Raw genomic sequence first — 21,747 nt, 5'->3', positions numbered from 1 at the left:
CACCCTTACCATAGATTTCAGGCCTTGAGAAATATATTCACCCTTTGCTGTGGCGATTCAGTGTATCAGTACAAGCTATTTTTAGGGCTTATTGGCCCAATCTGGCAAGAGAGTTTGAGCTTGCAGAAAGTGAATTAACAATAAAGATGACTTTAAATCTTGTTTTCATTTTGTTTAATGTGCTGTGTGTTAAAGGACAGAGGTCAAATGTCAGCTTATGTCTTCTAACAAATTGCTGCTTATAGAAGCCTGTAGATTGCTGTTTACTTTGCTTTCTCTAGCTGTAAAGTTAGAGTATTTTTTAATGTTAACTATCAGACAATCGTGCTGTATACACAACTTTTAAATAACTTGTAAATGAACTGTACACATATTTAAAAATATATTTCAGTAGTTAGGAAAATACTTTAAAAAAAAAATGTAAGCGAGATGAACTAAGATTTTAATAGGATCAAAACAAATTTGAATACTTTACTTGGTGATGTGCAAATGAAATATTTCCTGAAACCAGACTTCCACAGATTACAGTTGTACACTGTATAGTTTTATCAGTAAAACTACAATTGAGTGGGAAAGTTGGGGGCCATTTCAATGAAAAATGTCTGTAAATGACAGTGCGCTACCATATGAGGCTTTAGTAATATAATTTTTAATATTGAGAGTTTTCAAATATGAACTGAGAAACATTCCTGCCCCAGCCCTGATGGCAATTCTATTAGGAACTAAAAGGCACGTGAGGGGTCAAGTGTACCCTATATGTGGGCTAGATTTTTATTATTATAAGTGCAGCAATCATTTAGTCTATTAGAGTACAGCAGACCTGCAGAACACACATACTTAAAGGTTTATTCGCATGCGATAATAAAGAAAAAGAGGACTAGGTGAAATAAAAAAGATTTGCCTAAGATCACACAATTTGAGAAAAGTTTATGGGTCAAGCGCATTACAGTTATGTCGATTAGAGTATTCAATCTAGACCTGCAAATCTGATTCAATTTCAGGCCTGGAATTGAATAAGTGAGCCCGTGAATCATTCAAGCAATGAACACCGGTCTGAGATGCTTTTCCACAACTAGAAACCCACTACACACTTGACTGAGCAAATTGATCACTTGCAGTACAAATCTTACTGCTGATAAGAACATCAAGGGCTATTCACTGTTTTACATGTCCAGCATGGTAACCTTCAGAACTTAACCCCTTCGAAGCTAATGACGAGCTGGGCTCGTCATGGCGCTTACCTGCCGTGCGCGGATGACAAGGCCAGCTCGTCATGAATTATGGTGATTTTGGAGCTTCAGCGCAGGACGGGAAAACCCACAGCAGCTAAGGTGTTAAAAAAACTAAGGGGGGTGGGGGGAGTTATTACAGGAATTAACAACATTAAGTGAGTGTTATGAGACTTCTCTAAGCACATATAAGTGACTTGTTCCTGCCTTTCTACAGATGCCTCTGAAGCACAACTGAGAAACACATTTCAAAATCTATTCTTGCTCCCAGTGGCTTGATAACAATATCTTCATTAATTACATTTCAACTTAACATTTATTAATGTTAACAGTCTGTTGTTAGATGCAATCCCCTGCACAGGTAGTTAAACTATCACCAGTTGCGTAGAATAAGTGAATTTGTGTCAACTGCTTCTGTAGAAGGGCACAAGTTAGCAAGCAACATTTTCAACAGGGAGGTCAAGTCAAGTCAATACAAGCTTTATTCGGTTAAAATTTTAAAACCATCAAAGCACAGTACAACACAAAATTCCATGGCATTAAAATTCACTACATATATAAGATGAATATAATTAACAGTATACAAATATACATATTTTGTAATTAATGCAAAAGACCATTTAAATTAGCCTAGCCCCACAAGAAAAATGCTTAGAGTTCAAATAAATAATTAAAAAAAGAGGTTGTCACCCATTGAGTATACTTCCTAAAATTCCCTGATAATATAATAAAATTTCATATCAATAAAAAGTTTTTCCTTATTCATAGAGTCACTATATGTACAAAGGTGGGAAGATCTCACAATAACTGCATCTTGTTTCTTCGTCTAATTGCCCCCGTGATATAGCTAGCCACTCCAAAACATACCAACGGGGACCTCAGGCATTGCAAGTATATCAAGGCTGGCCTAACCTGTTCAAAATACAGCCCTTTAACAATGGCAATATGAATTTCTTGCGTATATAAACATAAAAATCGCAAAAGAAAATCATATGTATGGTATTCTGTTCTGAAAAATTATCTCAGGGGCAGGGGCCAAGAAGCCCCTCCTTGGAAAAACCTTTTGAAAAAGATAATAGCCATTGGAGCATATTATACTTAAATCTTGTCAATACAAACAAATTGAATGGCTTGTTTATATACGTCAAGTATGGCTGAAATCCTCTTCCTACTCAGCATAACAAAGCTCCTTACTGAAGGTTTAACCAGCTCCCTTTCTTCCCTCATAGACATGAACCTGTATAGAAACTGAGACTTTATGGCTTTAATGGCCACCTTGCTCAGTGCCCTCGGGTTTGTAAACAGGTCGGGACTGCCCAGGATGTCCATTTGTGTTTTAATATATCTGAGCCACGGGATATCGAGGGCTCTATTTAGGGACATACAGTCCTGGATTATTGATTGATTTAGGCGATTGCTGCGCCCAAATTCTTAGCCAACCTAATAATGGGGCCACAGCAATCTGAATTTGAATGTAGCCAACACCCACGTCCTCATGTGTATTAAAATTAGCAGCAGATGCTGGAAGCGAAAGCAATTTTCGAAAAAAAAATATTTTCTGCTACTTCTCTAGCGTCTGTGTAGCCCCATACCTCGCTCCCGTATAACACCATGGGGACACATTTTGCATTATATATTTTCATAAGGGCTGGGAGTGGCTTTGAACCTATCCGCTTAGCAAAACCCAGGACAGCCCCTGTGGACCTAGCTAGGCTGTTCATTTTTAAGGTACGCTGCGTCACCCATGACCTTCTTTCGTCAAATACTATCCTTAAATATGGGAAGGTTAATACTTTAGTCAGTTCCAAGCCTTTGCAGAAAAATCTTGCCTTTTTCGCCCACTTCCCACCTATTGTCATTGAATGGGACTTCTTGAAATGAGTTATTAAATCAAGAGAGTCCATAAAACGAATAAAACTATCTAAAAGCAATTGCAACCCTCTTGCTGTTCTAGCCACCAAAACAGCATAGTCTGTGTAAAACAGTGCTGGAATCTTTTTTAGACCTACCCTTGGGATATCTTTGCAAGATGATTTTAATGCATCTCCCAGATTATTTATATAGAGTGAAAACAGCAGGGGGGGGAAGGATACATCCTTGCCTTACTCCACATTTAACAGCCTACGCTTCAGTTAAACTCCCATTTTCATTATAACGGACCGCAGAAGTATTATTTTCATGTATATCAGCCAGGAAGGATACTAAAGTTGGTTCCAGCCCGATGTCAGAAAGAGAGGCCCATAGCTTTTGCCTATTTACAAGGTCGAAAGCAGTGGAAAAATCCATAAAAGCTAAATGCATATCCCCCTGCTTTGCGACCGTGTACTTTTCTATGACCAAATGTAAGTTCAATGGTCCTAAACATAGAAGGAATGGTCGAAGAGTTATTTATAGACTTCAGTCAGTACTATAAAGTTGATTCAAATGTCCAGCCGGACATGGAATATTTATTGAATTGATATTTAGATATTCAAAAAATGTAAACACAAACAAATACAGAGGGGCACAAGCCTGTACACAACATGAGGGGGAAAAATTATATAGGAAAGGGTAGAAAGTGAAAAGAATATCAGGCAATAACTTTGGAGCCAGTAGTGGCTTGCACTTTATTACATAGTATTGCAAGCTCAATCAAACAGTGACCACAACCAATAAACACAATGGTCAAATTGTCCTAAGGCAGAAATCCGAACACTAGACAATAAACGAAAGGTAGGAGGTGCACTCAAAACGATCAAGGAGGAAATGTTATTATATAACTTCGTCAAGGCATAGATTCAAAACTTCAAAAAAAGGCCCATAGAAACCCAGTGTGTGGAAGATCATACACGTAAGGTTTTCAAATCCCAAATGTCATGTGCAGGATTAGCAGCAAGACATACTTAAGAAAATCCTAGTCCACTGAAGAGTAACAACGATGTAGCATCGGTATCTGTTTTGTGAGTACTGCTTATCTATGTAGTTAATCTCCTATCGCTAGGCCCCAAGTAGCGGATAATTTCAAAGGACTCCAAGGTTTTATATAGCACCTTCTAATTGTAAGAGGCATCCAGAATTTCGTCACGGCATTAGCGTCCCTGCATGATAACGGGGATAACCCTGCACATGACATTTGGGATTTGAAAACCTTACGTGTAAAACCATTTGGCTGCCAATTTGCAGTATCACAGTGTGTATGCCTGAAAGAGGATTGCGCATACCCATCTCCATAAACTGTTGACATTAGCACACATTTTTCATTAATCAAAATATTTACAATTAGAGCAAGCACTCCAAGGAAAAGCAGTGGCCTAAACTTGCACTTCTCTGAGGTAACAGTTTTAAAATATGTACTCTCGCTTGCAAAACAGAACACTTAAGAGGCTAGTTATAGTGCTTCCGGAATACTCCCTAATTATTTGCAAATACATCCTAAGCACAAAAACTAATTTTGTGTTTGTTTGCTTTCAAAATAAAATGTACCCAAAAAACTGTGTCTTGGTAAAATGCTTAGCTAAGCCATTATGCCACTTTAAATACCATTTCTCTGAGGCATCATTTAGTAAAACGTGTTTCATGCATGCCAAAACTTAATAACAAAAATAATAATAATGATAATAAGAAAAATAATATCAGTGTTTAACTATTATGGGCAACATGAAAATAAATGAGCCGATTCTTAAGGTATATGCCCTTGCAGTAGTGCTGATTTAAGACTTTCAGAAATTCTTATGAGGCCTGGAAACCTTGCTTCTAGCAAATTTTTGTGAATTCTATTTATGCAAGAAAAAATATATTTCAAAATCTGCTCAGTGATTATAAATTCATGTTAGGTAACCCCTCATTTTTCCCCACTAGGGAAACGTTTTACTCCTGCCCTTGTCACAAGTAAATTTCCAACCTTTATCAGTTAAGGAAGAGATTAGAAAGGAATTGGTGATATCCACAAAAATATTAGTCTGTGGGTGTGCACCGACTCAAGGCATTCTAATCCTTGAAATACCAATTCTTGACACATTGCTGCCTCTGTATTAGTATGTAAGAGGAAAAAGTAGGAACATTTGTCTTGCTAGAATCCAAAACCTGATATCATAGCCCCCTAACCTAATAATTGAAGCTACTATCATCTCTTATATAAGACATTGCCATAAATTGTCACCTCCCTGAATGCATCAAAAGGGATAGGTACATGTTTAGCCCCTTAGACACGTAGATATTATAAAAAATATCATACCTCTGCATAAGTGTGATTAGTTTTCTTACCTTGTGATATAGTGGACATGACCGCGGATGGACTAGAGGTCACCATTGTGGTGATTGCTACTGAACAGGGGCTGGGCGAAGAGTTGCTGCCAGTGGTAGTTGTGCTGCTGGTGACAAGGCTAGACTGAGAGGCTGTGGCCACTGCAGGTTGCTTCTGCGTGGTTGAGGCTATGACCGACGTGGGGATGAGCTTTGTGACAGCAGCATAGCTATGGGACTTGGATAGAATATTGGGTACAAATGTTGAGCTCGGTGATGTAGTGACAATTATCACCTGAAATGAAATAAAAAAGGTTTCACATCATGTTGATTTGACGTTTGAGCATGTACAGTTTTGATAGAAGATAATGATAAGAATTAATGCCAGAACAGCTTTATCGAAACATTATCCCAAAAAGTGCCTCCTCAAATAAGATCTACACTGGTTACCTTTCTACAATAGCTTGGGTAGGTGCAAGTGTATTCTTTATTATACAGTTAATTACAACCATAGTATACAAACATATCAATGCATAATGAAATATAAAATGTAAAATATAAAAGTCCTAATCAGTTTCTAATGCTAAACATTTTGCAATGCGGTTCAAATAATGTTAACAAACTTCCCTGCTCTTGCTAGAGCCTGGGCTGAGTTGTTGCTAAAACACAAATCAGATGCTTCCCTGCAGTGTCTCAATGTCTTTTCACGAAAAACTGGAGCCAGTAAGCGGCAACGGTCTATGGCAAAGTGTGGAAAGCAACATAGCAGGTGAAGCCAGGACTCATGTAGATAATTACAGAGCCTGCATGAAGACTGCTCATTCCACCGGGCCCACAACGGATTAAAATCAAAAATTGGTAGAGCTAACAGCCTAATGTACAGTATTTTATTACGAGTATGAGAGTGAAGAGAGTAGTTAAATACGGTTGAGGTTTCCCTTTGAAATACGAATCATTCAGAGCTGTGAAGAGTGCGTTTTTAGAAAGCCCGGCAACGTCTGTCTGGAATGATACTAGAGTGATTTGACTTTTTATTGTTTTTTTCCACATTGACAGGGGAATGGTTGGATTAGTGAGGGAGGTGGCTTCGATCTTTAATGTGGAAATAGCGAGATGCAACTGTTTGTGCCAAGGAGAAAGTTCATCCGTGAACACAGCTTGCAATTGTTCTTTCATAGATTGTGCTGGAGCTCATACAGTGTGAATGCAGAATTTAATCAAGTCTCCCAGACAGTGAAGGTCTGCGCTTGCCAGGCCCAGCTCGAGTCTCAGCCTCGACCTCCTTGCGTGCTGCGGAACAGAAAATATTTTCTTGTAGGCTTTTATTTGTAGATTTGCTAAGAATGCATCCATTTTTCCAGGGAAGGCTAAATGGCCATAAGACACTGCTGGTAGTAGTTTGGCCCGTAGCACCCTGAGAATTGGCTCGGCTGTAGGCCTGTGCAAATGATGGTTCAGGCGCCTCAGGCTATGTATAATCCCCATGCCCTTAGGCCTTAGATGTCTAAGGTGAGATGCTTGATTTGCGTTTCGTTGAACCAAACTAAATAGTTATAGCTGGTACAGGTCGCTATATGTAGTCCCCCTGCTCGCCAAGAAAGATTTTTCTTTTTTTTGTATTTCCCAAAGGTCATAACTTTGGTTTTTGATTCGTTCATCAGAAGATGGTTCTTTATGTTGTACATATTAAGGGCAATGAGCGATCTTTGTAATCCAATTTTTGTATGGTCCATAATAGTGATATCATCAGCATATTGCATTATCTGTAGAGGTGTCCCACTCAATTTTGGGGCGACCAAGGCTGCACCTGCCAGTTCTTTAGGTAAATCGGCGGTGTAAAGATTAAATAATAATGGAGCTAATACGCAGCCTTGTTTTAGACCGTTTTTAGTTGCAATTTTTGTGGATAGTGTTTTTGCACTTGTTTTGATCCTCACCCAAGTTTTATGGTGCAAAGATATCAGAGCTGAAAGAAGTGGAGATGGTATCTCCCAAGAATTTAATTTGCACCATAGCGTCCCTCGGTTGACTTTGACGAATGCTACGCTGTAGTCCACAAAGCAGCAAAATAGAGGTAGCTGGTTGGCCAAAGTGTCTCTCCACGACCAATAGGACAGCGCTGTTATGTTGTCCGTCGTGGAGCAGCCAGGTCCAAGTGAAAGAGAAGTCTTCTTTTAAATAAAATCTTTTCCTACTCTGAATTTAAGAAAAGCAGTGAGTGGCTCTAGGTCATGACTGCCAAATAAGAAAAGTGTTCATTCATTACCCATTTCTATGTTAGATAGCATTTATGTTAAAAAAAAAAACAATTTGATCCCAGACCCTCACGGAAGAAAAATAAAAAGCAAAGGACTGTGGACCACAATACAACTCGGTTTGGGGCTGGAAAGGGGGTGAGAGCATTTGGAAACTAAGCTATGGAAAGGTGGTAATAAAACTAGAACTAAAGTAGAGAGACTAAAACAGAGGGAGTGGAGTATAAGTAAAAGAGAGCAACATCATTCGGGGGACCGAAGCACATGAGTAAGAGAACAACACAGAGCCCAATGTTATGATATTTGTAAAGTGCACTTTCTCCCAGGCGGCTATCCTGGTGCGGATCCCATGTGTGCATAGGCCTGACAATGGATGGTTGGTTATTTCAGACGCCAGGTATTCAGCTTCTTGCGGAATTCAAGAAGAGAGGAGGAGGCGCCAATGTATAGTGGGAGATGCAAAAACAACAGTTGATGGACAGAATGCAGAACAATGTCATACATTCACCCCAGTACAGAGATCTGGACCTTAATCCATCGTTTTTTGCTCCCCATGCCATTCCAGTTTGGACCCAGCCATATGCAAATCAGTCTTGACCCTGTGCCCCATGGGAACAGTCCAGTCCGAACTGCCAAGCCAGGTCGGGCTGGACTGTTCCCATGAGGCACAGGGTCAAGACTGATTTGCATATGGTCATCTATGAACTGGGGTGGCGTGGTGAGCAAAGTAACAATGGATTAAACCCAGATATGTGACTGGGGGTGAATGTTTTGCCAATGTGCAACATTCCGTCCATCATCTTGTGTGTTTTGCTGTTCGCCCTATGTAGGAAGGGTATGCCCAGACGTGGGTCCCGTGCTTACCACGCCGCTGGAGTCAAGCTATCCTCGCTGATGACGGCTGATAGCCAGAAACCGGTCCTAGGATGCTTGATTCCGGTCCAGGGAAGATATGGCTTGGCAGTTTGGGCTGGACTGTTCCCATGAGGCGCAGGGTCAAGAGTGATTTGCATATGGCCATGTCTGCACTGGGGTGGCGTGGTGAGCAAAATAACGATGGATTAAACCCAGATCTGTGACTGGGGGTGGATGTTTTGCCAATGTGCAACATTCTGTCCATCATCTTGTGTTTTTTAATGTATAGTTGGAGGACAGTCCATGATTTAGGAGTGATGTAAGAGAACGCCTGTCGTCCTGACTCGATTCTGTTAATGTGTGGGATGTGTGCAAAGGAGTCCTGCAGAGCGGCTGTGGCTAGTGGAAGGAGATGCGACTGTTCAGAGGTAGTTGTGTAGTGCCTTGATTTTATGTGTAGAATCTGAAATGAGCGTGTTTGTGTATCGGGAGCCAGTGGAGCTCACTCGGATGTAGTGTGATGAGAGTTGAATGGGAAGTTGAGAATGAGTCTTGTTGCAGAGTTCTGGATGATCTGTAGTCTTCTGGTGAGTTGCTTGATGATTCTAGCAAACAGGTTGTTCCTGTAGTCCAACCTGTTGGTGAGTTAGTGTGTGAATGACAGCTTATTTTGCTTGGGAGTCATTTGAAGATGTTCCTCAGCATCTTCAAGGTGTGGAAACAGGTTGCAGTGACGGTATTGACTTGTGCAGTTTGCTTTCAAAGATGTTTTCAAGGTTCCTGGCCTGGGTGCAGGTCAGAGTCACCAGTTGGAGGCCCATGGTGAGGTGTTCTTGCCAAAGACTTCCGTCTTGACAGTGTTGAGCTTGAGACAGCTGGTTTTCATCCAGTTAGTGACTTCAGTCATGTAGGTGGTGAACTTGTTTCTTGTGTTGGAAGACTTGTCCAAGAGGGAGGGTATGAGCTGCAAGTCATTAGCATGAGAAAGAATGGTGATGAATTGTGAATGGATTACGTTGGCCAGAAGGTAGAGGAATCCGGTCCGCATTGAAGAGGGTGGGACTGAGCAATGAACCTTGAGGCACTCCACAGAGGAGTTTGGGGGCTTCCGAGGTGTAATGTGCCTGGTTGACAGCTTGTGTTCTATCCTTGGAAGCTAATCTCATGCAGACGTCTGATGAGGATGGGATGTGAGACCGTGTCAAATGCTGCAGTGAGGTTCAGGAGTATGACAGCTGGGGTGTCTCTCTGTAAAGGTCACACGGATATAGTCTGTGGAGGCAAGGAGTACTGTTTATGTATTGTGGTTGGGCCTGAATCCAGACTGGGTGGTGTTGAGGAGTTAGTGGTTGCTGTAGGGGTCAGTGAGGCATCGGTTGATTAATTTCCCCAAGATCTTTGACGTGTATGGTAGGAGGGAGATAGGTCTGCCTGGGTCGGAGGGTGGTTTCTTGAGCAGGGGTGTGATGGTGGCATGTTTCCAGGTGTCCGGAAATGTGGCTAAGTTGATGGAGGTGTTGAGGACTGGTACCAGTGTTTCGCCTATTGAATGAAGCCTTTTGAAGGTGTGGGGGTGGGGTGTTGACGGCGGTGAAGGCAAGGCACAAGGTCAGGATTCATTCTTCAGCAATGATGGAAAGTTGAATTGTGACGGTGACCGGGTCGAGTTGAGGAGCGAAGCAGCCATATATGGAGGTGATTTTGTTACAGAAGGATTCCAAGAGCTTGTTGCAAAGGTCCTGCAAGGTGGCAATGTTGCTGGAGATGGTAGGAGGTTGCGGTGAAATGTTTGGTGATAGTGAAGGAGTGCTAAACCAAAAAGAAAAAGTAGTTCCCTAAAAAGGAGTAGTGGAAAGCTACAAGTCAGCCAATCAAAAGGACTGTAAAGAGAGCATGCTTCAGCGGTGGGACAAATACAAGTTGAGAGTGACAATAAAGCCAACCAATGGTAAGCAGTGCACCAGTGGTAAGCACACTAAGTTGGCAATACATATTTTGGTGCAATGTAAGCCCAAAAATGTGTGTGAGGTAGGCAGAGATGTGAGGGGGGAGCAGCATATAGGGAAGGAAGCAAAAAAAACACATGCACTACCATAAAGCAAAAGAAACAAACAATAGCAATGGGAAAAGGTGCCTGACAGGCCTATTGACTATGCAAATGACTTTTGGTGATGCTGTACACCACTAAGAAGAGAAAAAAAATGTGTGATGCTGTGTAGTGTTGATCAAAAAAAAAAAAAGGCACAACAATGCAGTTGAATCGTTTCATATGCGCATGCATATAGGATGACGAATGCACATGCATGTATAACCACTCAAGTGTGCCTGCAAAAGGACACAGACTCTTAAACTGAGTAGAATAAAACAGTTTTTATGTAAGGTGGAAGAATCTGCAGACCTACTAGACAAAATTGTGCAGCTGAGTGTAGTTCACTGTAAACACCAACATCAGACAAAGTTACATTTTGGTTAAACTATTTTTGAGTTACATCAGTGAGGTGCTGATGGCATCATATTTTTAGAGACAAATCAAGAAGTTGGTAAGGAAGCTTAGCCCCTATCTATCAGGAGCTTTTTGCAAATTCCCTGCATCTTGGGATAGTAGCCCCTGCTTGGAAAATGGCCAACGCCGTTCCCCCCCCTTTTTTTTTTAAACCTAAGGTGGACTGAAAAATACTTTCTAACTTCAGACCTATCTCTCCTGGGTCTCAAAGATTATCGAAAAAAATGATAACACCCACTTAGCCTATGTCTTTTCTGGAAACCTTAAAACTCCTCCATCCATCCATCTCAGTCCGGATTTCGGGCCCTACATATTACGGAGACAGTACTTATGAAGCTTATGGACTCCATTAAGTTCGCACTGGAGGCTGGTCTTCCTAGACCTTTAGCCCGCATTTGACATGATTTTGCATGAATGAGATCCTGCTACACCTTCTTGTACATATTGGGTAGGAGGGAAAGGTGTTGGCTTGGCTAGGTTCCTTCTTAGAACATAGGGAACAAGCTGTCTAGTTTAATCCATTCTTCTCTGACGCTAAACTCATTAGGAATGGAGTGCCGAGTGGCTCAGCCCTGAGCCCCACACTTTTTAACATATATTTGACCCCACTAGCGTATCTCATTGAATCCTTTGACATTCAGGTGGTCTCCTATGCAGATGATACCCAACTGCTAGCGACCTATAAAATCATGAGCCCGAGGCCAAAAATACATTTACAGCCTATATAACAGCAGTTATGGGATGGCTCAAACTAATTCCTTACTATGCAATCCAGGAAAAACTGAGATACTGCTATTCAAAGTCGACCTTCTGCCAGGATGGTTAGAAGCATAGCCAGCCAGCTGTACTCCTTCTCCACCCCCTACTGAGCTGGCCAGAAACTTAAAGGTTCTTATTTACACTAGCCTATCGCGCTAATCCCAGATCGCAGCCATGGTTAAATATACATGCTGGATTTTAAGGATGCTGATGAAGTTTCTCAAATTCCTGCCATGGGAGGCCCAGAAAACGGTGGCACAGGCACTAATCCTGTCAAGACTGGACTATGCCAATGTCTTATACATAGGACTTCCGTATTACCTTATCCACAGATTACAAAAGATTCAGAACATGGCAATCAGCCTTCTATTCAATCTTCATAAGTATGCCTCGATCACTCTGTACCGCAACCAGCTACACTAGTTACCAGTAAAGAAAAGGTTCATGTTTAAAGGCTGACTATATCACACATGATTTTCTATAAAACTGGTACCTCATACTTGCATAAAAGGCTAACCTTGTATTACCCTCAAAGATCCATACAATATCAGTCAGACCATCTTCTGTCCATCCCCTTCACCAAAAGGACGCAATGGGGTGGCTCTGCCTGCTTGGTTCTAGTAGCCAAATACTAAAGTTTCCTTCCTCTTCCCCCAGATGCATTCCAGAGAAAAAAATATTTCTGAAACGATTGAAAACCCATCTGTTTAATCATTAACCGATGCCTTTCCTTTTCAGTACAGCGCCGGGACACTCTAGTAGTAGCTGTGAGCTTTACAAGACACCTCATTCATTCATAATGCTCAGATCTGAACCAAACTCCTGAATATGTGTCTATATACAGAGGTAGGATAAACAAAAAGAAGTGCACAGCGTTAGCACTCTTCTAGAATAAAATGACGATCCATACCTTCTGAGTGCTTGTATTGGTAGTCTGGGTGGAGGGTTTGGTGAATGTGATCTTTACTGGAGACATATGTGGTGGGAGAGAGTTGGCGATGCTCTGCATGATGTTACTCATTTTAGGGCTGCCGGTGACTGGCACCGCTATAGTCTTTGAGACAGGTGTGACTACTTTCGGAACTTCCTTGAGGACAACTGGAGAGGATTCATTGGAGTTGGTCCGTCGCCGTTTACGAGGTTTTTCATCCTCATCTGAACAGCTGACACCTAAAAAACAAGCAATTTGATAGATCTTAAAGGATAATCCCAAGCACTACACATTTGTAAGAGAGTCAAAATAAAAATAAACATTTGTAAATAAAATAGCTGTGACATTTTCACTTAAGTCACCTTTCTTAGAATTTAAAAACTAAGCCTAACAAATGTTTTAGTAATTCTATGTAGCTTGCTATATCAAAAAAAGAATACACAATGGGACTTCTCCCAAATGTTTGTCATTTGTTTTTGGACTAGTCCTTGGGCGTTTTTTCTATTAACCTTCATATTACCTAGGGCAAGTCCATGCCAAGGAGATGTAGGAGTAGCAGTAAGACCAGTACGATCTGCTGACGACCTACGAAGACACTTAAAAAGACACTCTTGAACCATGGCTGCTCCGTCCATATTGAACGTCTAACATAGTTGTATATAACCAAGATATTATCACCGCATGTACGTTTTTACAGCGTTTGAACTACTTATGAAAATACTAAGAAGAACTGTGACAGATATTTTTCATGATCGCCTTTCTGATACTTCCTGCTAGTGCCCTGAAGAAGCCCTGTTTGTAGGGCAAAATGCCTTGGCTGTAGCTACACAATATAGAATAATTTGGAATAAAAGAATTTCTGGTTCAGACTTGGAACTGTGGATTGAAATTATTAGAATTCTGACTCTCTCATATGTGATCGAATTGCCTTTCATTGTTCTGTTATGTTTTATTTGATTAATGACTGTGTGGCAGCTGGTCATTTAAGGTGGGCAGTATCAAAGTTTGTGACTTAGTGATGACTATACTGGGTAGTGCAGTAAGTTGTGCCTTGCTGCAATTCCATGCCTATCATTTACTGCTCTCCATATACCTATTCTTTCGCTAGAGTTAATGTCCAAGCTAAAGTGATATTAAAAAAAAGTTAAACATTCAACTCTCCTGTGCACGTATGTTATCTGACTAGAGATTCCATCATGAGATTATGATTTATAATAGTAACTAGATTCCTGTAAATCCAGTGTGTAGGAAGCAAGCTCCTTACATGGCATATCAGATTTTTGATATATCACATAAAGAGTCCAGGGGTTCCCTTATGAGTGGACAGGGGCTTGCAGTGGCAATCCCAAAGTGCTCTGTTAGAGGGTAGTGTGGTCAAGCGGCCTTGTGCCTAAGGCAGAGGAGTGATAAACATCTGAAAATACACACAATGGTCAATAAATGAGACATACGACTCAAAAAAGGAGAGCCACACCAATTTATAAAAATAGCAAGTATGTTTATATATGTTTAGGTATCAGAAGAAAATTGTTCAGATAAGTACGCTTTTAAATAAGAATATTTTTCAGTTCAAAAAGGTGACACGTTGCAAATTATCCTATGGGAGGAAAATCATATGAGGATTATCGGTTCTGGTCAGCAGCTTAAGGGAACCTTCTACAGGAGTTAAGGTGAGTTGTGGGCAAGGTCCAAGGCAGCATCAGCAGAACACCACTAGCGACATTAGGGCAGCATTGGGTGCCCAATGTTATCAAATGTAAAATAGTTATGGCAGAAAGAAACTGCAGGAGGGGACTGTGTGACCAGTCCAGTGAAATCAAAGGATGGACCGAAGCCTTGATGAGATGTTGGGGGACATGGGGACACCTTTGGTCCTCTTCTCAACAGGACAGGGAGTCCAGGCGCAGAGGGTCTTTGGGGTGTCAGGGAGACTGCAGGTGACGTCGGGGAGGTCACAAGCTGTCACTCCACAGTGGCTAAGTACGTTGAGGGTTTGGAGACCACACTGACACCGTTGCCCACTTCGACATGGGCAGGGGGGGGGGGGGGGGGGAGGCGGCTCGGGTGCAGTGGCGATTGTCGGCTGCATTCTAGTTTTGAGGGGCTGGAGTCCTCCTGGTTTTTCTTTGGCTGTTGCAGGATGCAGGGGACAGTTCCACTGTCCCTCAGGAGGTCTTGGTTGAAGGCAGGCAGGCCTCCAAGATTTTGGAGACTGAGCAGCTGCAGGACAAGTTAACTTTTGGTGCAATAGGCAAAGACAGAAGGCAGGCAGGGTTGGCGACAAGTCAGTTGCTGGGTATTCGGTTCTTTCTGTTCGACTCTTCTCGTCTGTCTTCTTTCTTCAGGTCGTTAGGGTCTGCTCTTCTGGTGCCAGGGCTGCCCTAAATACTCAATTTAGGGGTGTTGGGGATGTGTAGGTCAGTAGCCAATAGGCTACTGACCCTGGGGTCCCTATGCCCCCTATATGACCACTTCCAGGGTGAAGAGGGCATAACCCTGTTCCAAAATTCCTAAGTATGCCATCACAAGGATGGCTACTTCTGAAAAATGCCCCCTATATGACCACTTCCAGGGTGAAGAGGGCATAACCCTGTTCCAAAATTCCTAAGTATGCCATCACAAAGATGGCTACTTCTGAAAAATGGTGTCCACCTCAGTTAAGCCCACCTTAGGTGCGATACTACGCTGGGGTTTGCACGCCTACTAGACTCATTTTTACACCTGTCCAGGTGCCAAAGCGGGCTCCGGACAAGGGACTCTGCTTCCTCTCCTGTGAGAGGAAGCCAGACTCACATTTCAAAGGCGTCAGTTTGCCGGCCTAGGAAGGCTAATCAACAGGTCTTCCTATGGGAGGGGGTGTTACACCCCCTTTCTGGACAGGCTTTTGTTCTGGACATCCTGAGAGCAGAAGCTCTCACCCTAAGAGGTCAGAACAGGGTCTCAGTGGCAGGCTGGCAGAAAGCAGTCAGGGAGCACACCAGAGGCTGGTAGGTTTTCAGGGAACACCTCTAAAATGCACTCTGGGTGCATGTATTGGCAAATCCATTACTGGATTCATTGTGAGTTTAACGATACAATAAGTCCGATACCAAACATCTCTATTTTCAGGGAAGCCATCATGTAGCTTGGGGACTCGTTCTCACCTTTTTCAAGCAAGTTTTAAAATGGCTTTCCTGGCCATCTGCACTGCTGTAATAGAACTGACGAACACTGGGGCATATCTGCTCATGTAGCCATGCCCTCGCATCTAATATTCAGCAACATGCATTTGGGCTGTCAGGCCTGCTGCAGGGGTGGCTTACAAATATTACATGCAGTGTTAGGGGACATGGCACACAGGGACGTGCAACGTGTGTTTTCACATTTGTCTGCACCAAGACACGCAGCCTGCAATGGCAGCCATGCATGTGCTTGGTGAGGGGTCCATTAGGGTGGCACAACATGTGCTGCTGCCCTTAGGGACCATTTGTAGTTTCTCAGGCTCTTTGAATCCATTTTCTAGGGATTTACAGAGAATGCTTAAGGTTTTGCCAATTGGGGAAACAATTGTTAAGTTTTGGGAAAGAGCTCTGACACTGGGAACCTGGTTTGCAGGAACCCAATGTACTTGCAGTCGAAATCACATTATATAACAGACAAAAACAGGGGACGACCATGTCAAAAAAGGCCACTTTCCCACACAGTGTGATACTGGTAATTCACTGAAACAATTGAGTTATGTTTCTGGGTCAAATGTGCAAATCCATTGAAAAGTGCCAGTAACAGTAGGCAACTTACACATTGCCTGGTGTCCGGGCTGAAGGAGCGGAATCCAAACGTTTGTGCAGTTTCTTGCTAAACTCTGGGCTCCTGCAGGATTGGTGCTCTGCTTTCATCTAAAGCAGTTTTTGGGCTTAAGAAGGACCTTGGAGCGCCAACAATGTGAGTGGCATTGACTAGATTTTCTTTCCTTATGTTACCACGTGATGCATCTCTAGCTCAAGGAACTCTACCTCCTCCGTACCAGAGCCCTTTGAGAAGATTGCCTCCAGACTTCCTTCTCCTTGAACCACCCAAATGTCAGAAGGCCTGGCATCTTCCTCAATGCCTGGCTTGCTTTTGGGTGCAAAAATGGAGGGTATCTCCAACGAGGCGTGCCTTTGCATTAGGTCCCGGGCCCTTTTTCTTTTCCGCCCGGCACCTTAGACTTTTTTTGCAAAGGAAAGAAAGACAGGCTTCGCAAGAAGCCTTTACATTTTCTGAGCAGAGGTAGAGATTGCAGACTTTGTGATGGTTGCACCAAGGGTACTTTTGCGCTACACTTAGGGCAGAAGTGGAAGGGATCATGTTCTAAAACTCTGCCCTAGATGCATTCTTGAAGAACTTTTGAGGAATCAAGAATATGGCAGCTTGAGACCGAAATGCCTTGACGTGCCCTGACATTTGACCGCCTGATCTGAAGACCCAATGTCGTGAGTGGAGGCAGTTGTTGGCGCAGTGGTGCTGTTTTCATTGCAGGATTCACGCAAAAACAAGAAAGAAGACCCTGAATGTCCAAGCTCAACTGCAGAAGAAAACTATTTGGAGGTGGAGCCAGTGTGCTGGTGCATTGTGGACCAAGAGGGGAGTCACAACAGATTTGGTGACTCAGACTTCTTCAAAAATAGTGCAAGTGGTTTTTTATCTAATGTATGTAATGTACGTAATGCTCTCCCTATGCAACAGAGTCTGTGTAAGGAAATGCCTCTTTTTGTATGGTCTCGACTGATGCTGCTGGTTGTTAAACTCAGAGTGCACTGGGCATGCTAATCAGACCTCAGTGACAGTGCCCTGATCCTTAAGTGTATGTCGTATTGGCTATACCCAATTGGAAATGGCTAACTTACCTGTAAAAGTCCCAAGTATATGGTCCCCTGGTCATGTACTTTAGAGGTGTACCCCAGGGCTTGCAGCACAGGTTGTGGCACCCTGGAGGTCCTGCATGTAAAATCAATCCTCCAGTTTGCCACTGTAGACGGGCAGACCAGTCATGCTCTCCTTGCCGACTTAGCCACTGAAAGCAATGACAAAGCCACTACCTTCGCATGTACATCTGTGTTGGCCACCACTTTGTCAGGCCTGCAGAGTCCTAAGGCTGGGTGCAACATGGCAGTAAACACACAAAAACGGTTTTACTATGAAAAGACTTGCCACGCCGCCCTTTATCTCCCCCACACTGAAAACTCAGCTGTGCCAACCCTTGAACTATGCAACCAAAGTGGGCACCCTTAGGTATCAAACAATTTGTTACAGTATGCCAGTCTTGTATTTCAAGCCAAAATTAATTTAACTTGTTGCAGTGTGCAGCTTTTACAAAGCTGCCACCTTGTTGCCTTTAAAACTCCTATTCCTTCCTGGGGACACATGGTGCCTGTTCCACAAGACCAATTTCTGTCCTCCTGAAGAGAAGAGCTAGTGACTCTCAGGAAGGAGAACACATTGAGGGACTGGAGACCAGGCTGGTGTTACCTCCCTCCTGTAAGAAGCCACTTGAGTTTTAGACCTGAAAGGCAGTCTTCATAGGATAAATCACCTGTGAAGGCCAGCGTGTCCCACTAGGGAGGAGGGCTGCCCCATAGTTTAGGCAGACAGGCTGGCTTGGGGAGGGTAACTAGCTGTCAAACGGGTTTCTCCAGGGTAATGTAGCCTTGAAGTGGGCTAGGGAGGTCTGAACCCATGAGAGGGGTCTCGCCATCTTGAGAGTGGGTAGGATGGCGCAGCCTGGAATAGCCAGATGCCACCCCGCAGGAAGTGGTCACTAGGTGAGAGAGAACTTGGTAGCCCATTGGCTACCAACCGCATCTTGCCACAAGGGCATTTCCCAAGCATTAAAGGGGGCACCCCTGCCACTCAGACCTCAGATCTCTATCGACTGGTGGAAAGACCGAAGGAAGATTGCCCTGTTGCAACGATGGATCAGAAAAAAGAGGCTGCACCGAAGAAGACTGCACCCGCTTGCTACAAAAGGAAGGGGTTGTGCCCGACGTGTCCTGCTCAAGGAGAAGCTGTCTGCAGAACCCAGCAAACCCAAAAGACTCCAAGAACCAGCTGAGTGGCCTCCTGTTCGCAGCACATGGACACAACAGCTGAAGAGGCCTGCTAGGCAGGTTGTAGCCCAAAGTCTTGAAGCCACTACCCCCGCCGCCGTGCAGCAAGCACCTGGTACCAACATCAGACGTACATAGTTGCACTAGCATTTGCTGAACCCAGGAGTGCTGTCAGAGAGCTGCTGGGACCCTCAGAATGCAAGTTCTCATCCCAAGAAGGACTGGCCTGTGACCGCGACTGGACTTCAGCCAGGAACCTGTGTGACCTTCGGCCCTTCTTTGTGGACCGAGGAGTGCCTGAAGAAAGGTCCCCCGTCAAAATCATCACATCCACAGCATCATCAGCATTCTTCATCCCTTGCATCAGGACCACTCCATAGGAAACCAAATTAACGCAGATACAGTGCCTGGAACTGCAGGAGGACTGTTTTTTCTGCAGAGGTAACTGTTTCTAAGACCTTGCTTTCGCCCCTGACTAGCTCCCTGCCGGAGCTGTTCACCCTAAGTACTTAGACCCAACTGCATTGACACTTTTTCAAGGAAAATTGTACATGTTTAAATAAGCTTTTGTCGCTAAAATCTCTTCAGTCAAGGAACCAGTTTATGCAACCAATTTATTATATCAGCAAACTAAACAACTCCCACTATTCCCAACATCAATAACACTTATTTTCTGCCCACTTCTGAAGAACGCCAAATGAAGATTCTCAAAGATCCAAACCAAAGTTTATATTGCATTATCACCACCAATCCAGTCACATTTTCCAGAACTGATAAAAAGAAGTTATATTACTCCTTTGCTATAAAAATCCTCAGGATGATCCAAACCAAATCAACAATTATAAACCCATTACTAACAACTGTCGTTTTGTAAAATAACTAAAAGAAATGTGTGGCTGCTCAACTTAATACCACTACTGAAAACAGGACAGTTGCATCATATCAACCGGATATCCAAAAAGAAAATAACATAGAAACTGCCATAAGAAAAGGATTTGAGGACTTCCACTGTGTTTAGACAGTGGTAGCACCTGGTTTCTCACACCGTCTGACCTCAGCGACTTTGATACATTAGTCCATGAAATGCTTGTCCACATTTTAGAGACACATATGAGTGAGGCTCAGCTAGCTCCTTCCACACAAACCACACACGGCTATTAGGATGTGGACTTAGTTCTTGGATTCTGACCTGGTCATTCACAGAAACCCCTAAGGGTTCCACTCTAGGACTCACTCTGTTTAATTTTTAGTTGAAGCCCCTGAGCTTTTTTGATGTCGAAGTCTCCAGTGAGCAAACAATACTGAAAACGACTTTAGAAATCCCCTCATTTGAATAGCTGAACAAATTACAAAGCCGTTTATCAGGCCAATTTGAGACTCAACCTAAAAAAGATCAAATGCCTCCTTATTTCTAAGCAACATGATTGGATCCTTAACAAAACTTGACTCTCACAACTAGACAGATGGATTCACTTTGCATCAGTCTTCTGAAGTGAAATATCTGAGAATTTGGATTGGCTATGCATGAGCTCACCTACTAAACACCAAGTTAAAAAATGGGCACAAAATCTTTCTGAACAGCAAAAGACTCCCTCAATAGAACAATCAGTGGTGTTGCACCCCCACCCCTCCACCTCCCTTCAGATTACAGAAATGCCACCCTGGACAGCGTTCCAAAAACCTCCTCATCACTCCCTTCCAACTGTGACTACAATCTGGTAAAAACAAGTTCAATCATATTACAGTTATCTCACTCATGTAGCCGCTGCGTATGTGACTAATTTCTCTCTTGTCCTTGCACCATTCTTACGTCAATTAAGTTTCCTGACATTGTGTACTGCTTTCTAATTGCTACTTTGGCAAATGTCAATTATGATTTGGTCCATCTTTCACCAATATCCACCCCTTTTCATCTTTATGGCGTTATGGTAAGCATTTATCTTACGTGTTTAGTATTTATGATAAGTTCATTGTAAAGAGTAAAACCTTTCCTTGATCATTCTTTTGCAAAGCAAACAGACACACACAGAGCAGTTTAATAAAGTAATATAAATTTGTTTTTCACAATATGTTTCTTCAATTAGGGAGCCTCCTATTACACAAGAACTCAATGCCAAACTTGCTAGGTAGGAACGAGATGCTAATGGGGCAACTCTGGTTCTTCATGGGCCATGGCAGAACAGCGTGACGCAGGGAGAGACAGACACATAAAAAATGTAAGACTTCTCTAAGGGTGATCCATCATGAGCCATTATTGTCTATGCAGAGTGATTACACATATTTCAAGAACTGGTCTGCAGCGCTACGGATTGATATACCTGGGTATCTTGTGGAAAAGGGCAGCCAAATCCCTTATTTGCAAGCAGTACAAGGAAAGTGTGAGAAAGTGGCTCTATATATACTGGACTAGAATGAAGTACAGTGTGTATAGAGTCCACCAACCCCAGAGGTATAACAGAGGTTAAAGTCAGAACTGCCCTCCAAAGTGGTAGCTTGGTCGAGCAGTAAGGCAGTACCAGAGGACAGTGTAAAGCATTTGTTGTACACACTCAGTCAGCAAAAGGTTTCACACACTCAAGGACTGAACTCCAGGCCAATTGTTTTTATATCCACAGATATAGTTGTTTTATTTTTAGAACCAACAGTCATAGAAATATACTTTTCTGGTTATGAGTGCTCTCATGTAAATACTTTGCAAAGGGGCAATAAAGGTTGTGCACACAATGATTACAGTATTGATAGTAAACAACACAGCCCTGAAACCACTTTAGCATTGAGCTCAATGGGTTTTCAACATATAAGTACAGTTGATTACTTTATGGATTACTTTGGGAGTTCCAGGACTAGCTCTTAGATTCAGTCCTGGGGTCTAAGCTGAAACCAGATTAGTAAAAACGTTTTAGTTACTGTAGGAAATGTTCATGAATAT

The 21,747-nt window shown here is 42.7% G+C and overlaps 1 protein-coding gene across 12 annotated transcripts in view; it reads right to left on the bottom strand.

Moving 5' to 3' along the window:
* EMSY (EMSY transcriptional repressor, BRCA2 interacting) overlaps positions 1–21,747 on the bottom strand; it is a 339,048-nt gene that overhangs the window by 229,062 nt on the left and 88,239 nt on the right. For all 12 annotated transcript variants that reach the window (XM_086933879.1, XM_086933880.1, XM_086933870.1 and 9 more), the window contains exons 7-8: positions 12,733–12,992; positions 5,472–5,745 (exon numbers count right to left, since the gene is read on the bottom strand). In XM_086933879.1, coding sequence (XP_086790005.1) covers positions 5,472–5,745; positions 12,733–12,992 — 534 coding nt within the window. The remainder of the gene's footprint in view (positions 1–5,471; positions 5,746–12,732; positions 12,993–21,747) is intronic.

The sequence above is a fragment of the Lissotriton vulgaris genome, chromosome 8 (assembly GCF_964263255.1).
Source record: "Lissotriton vulgaris chromosome 8, aLisVul1.2, whole genome shotgun sequence".
In the NCBI taxonomy this organism is placed as follows: domain Eukaryota; kingdom Metazoa; phylum Chordata; class Amphibia; order Caudata; family Salamandridae; genus Lissotriton; species Lissotriton vulgaris.
Note: the sequence above shows the minus strand (reverse complement) of the source record. Positions and strands in the feature narration are given on the sequence as shown.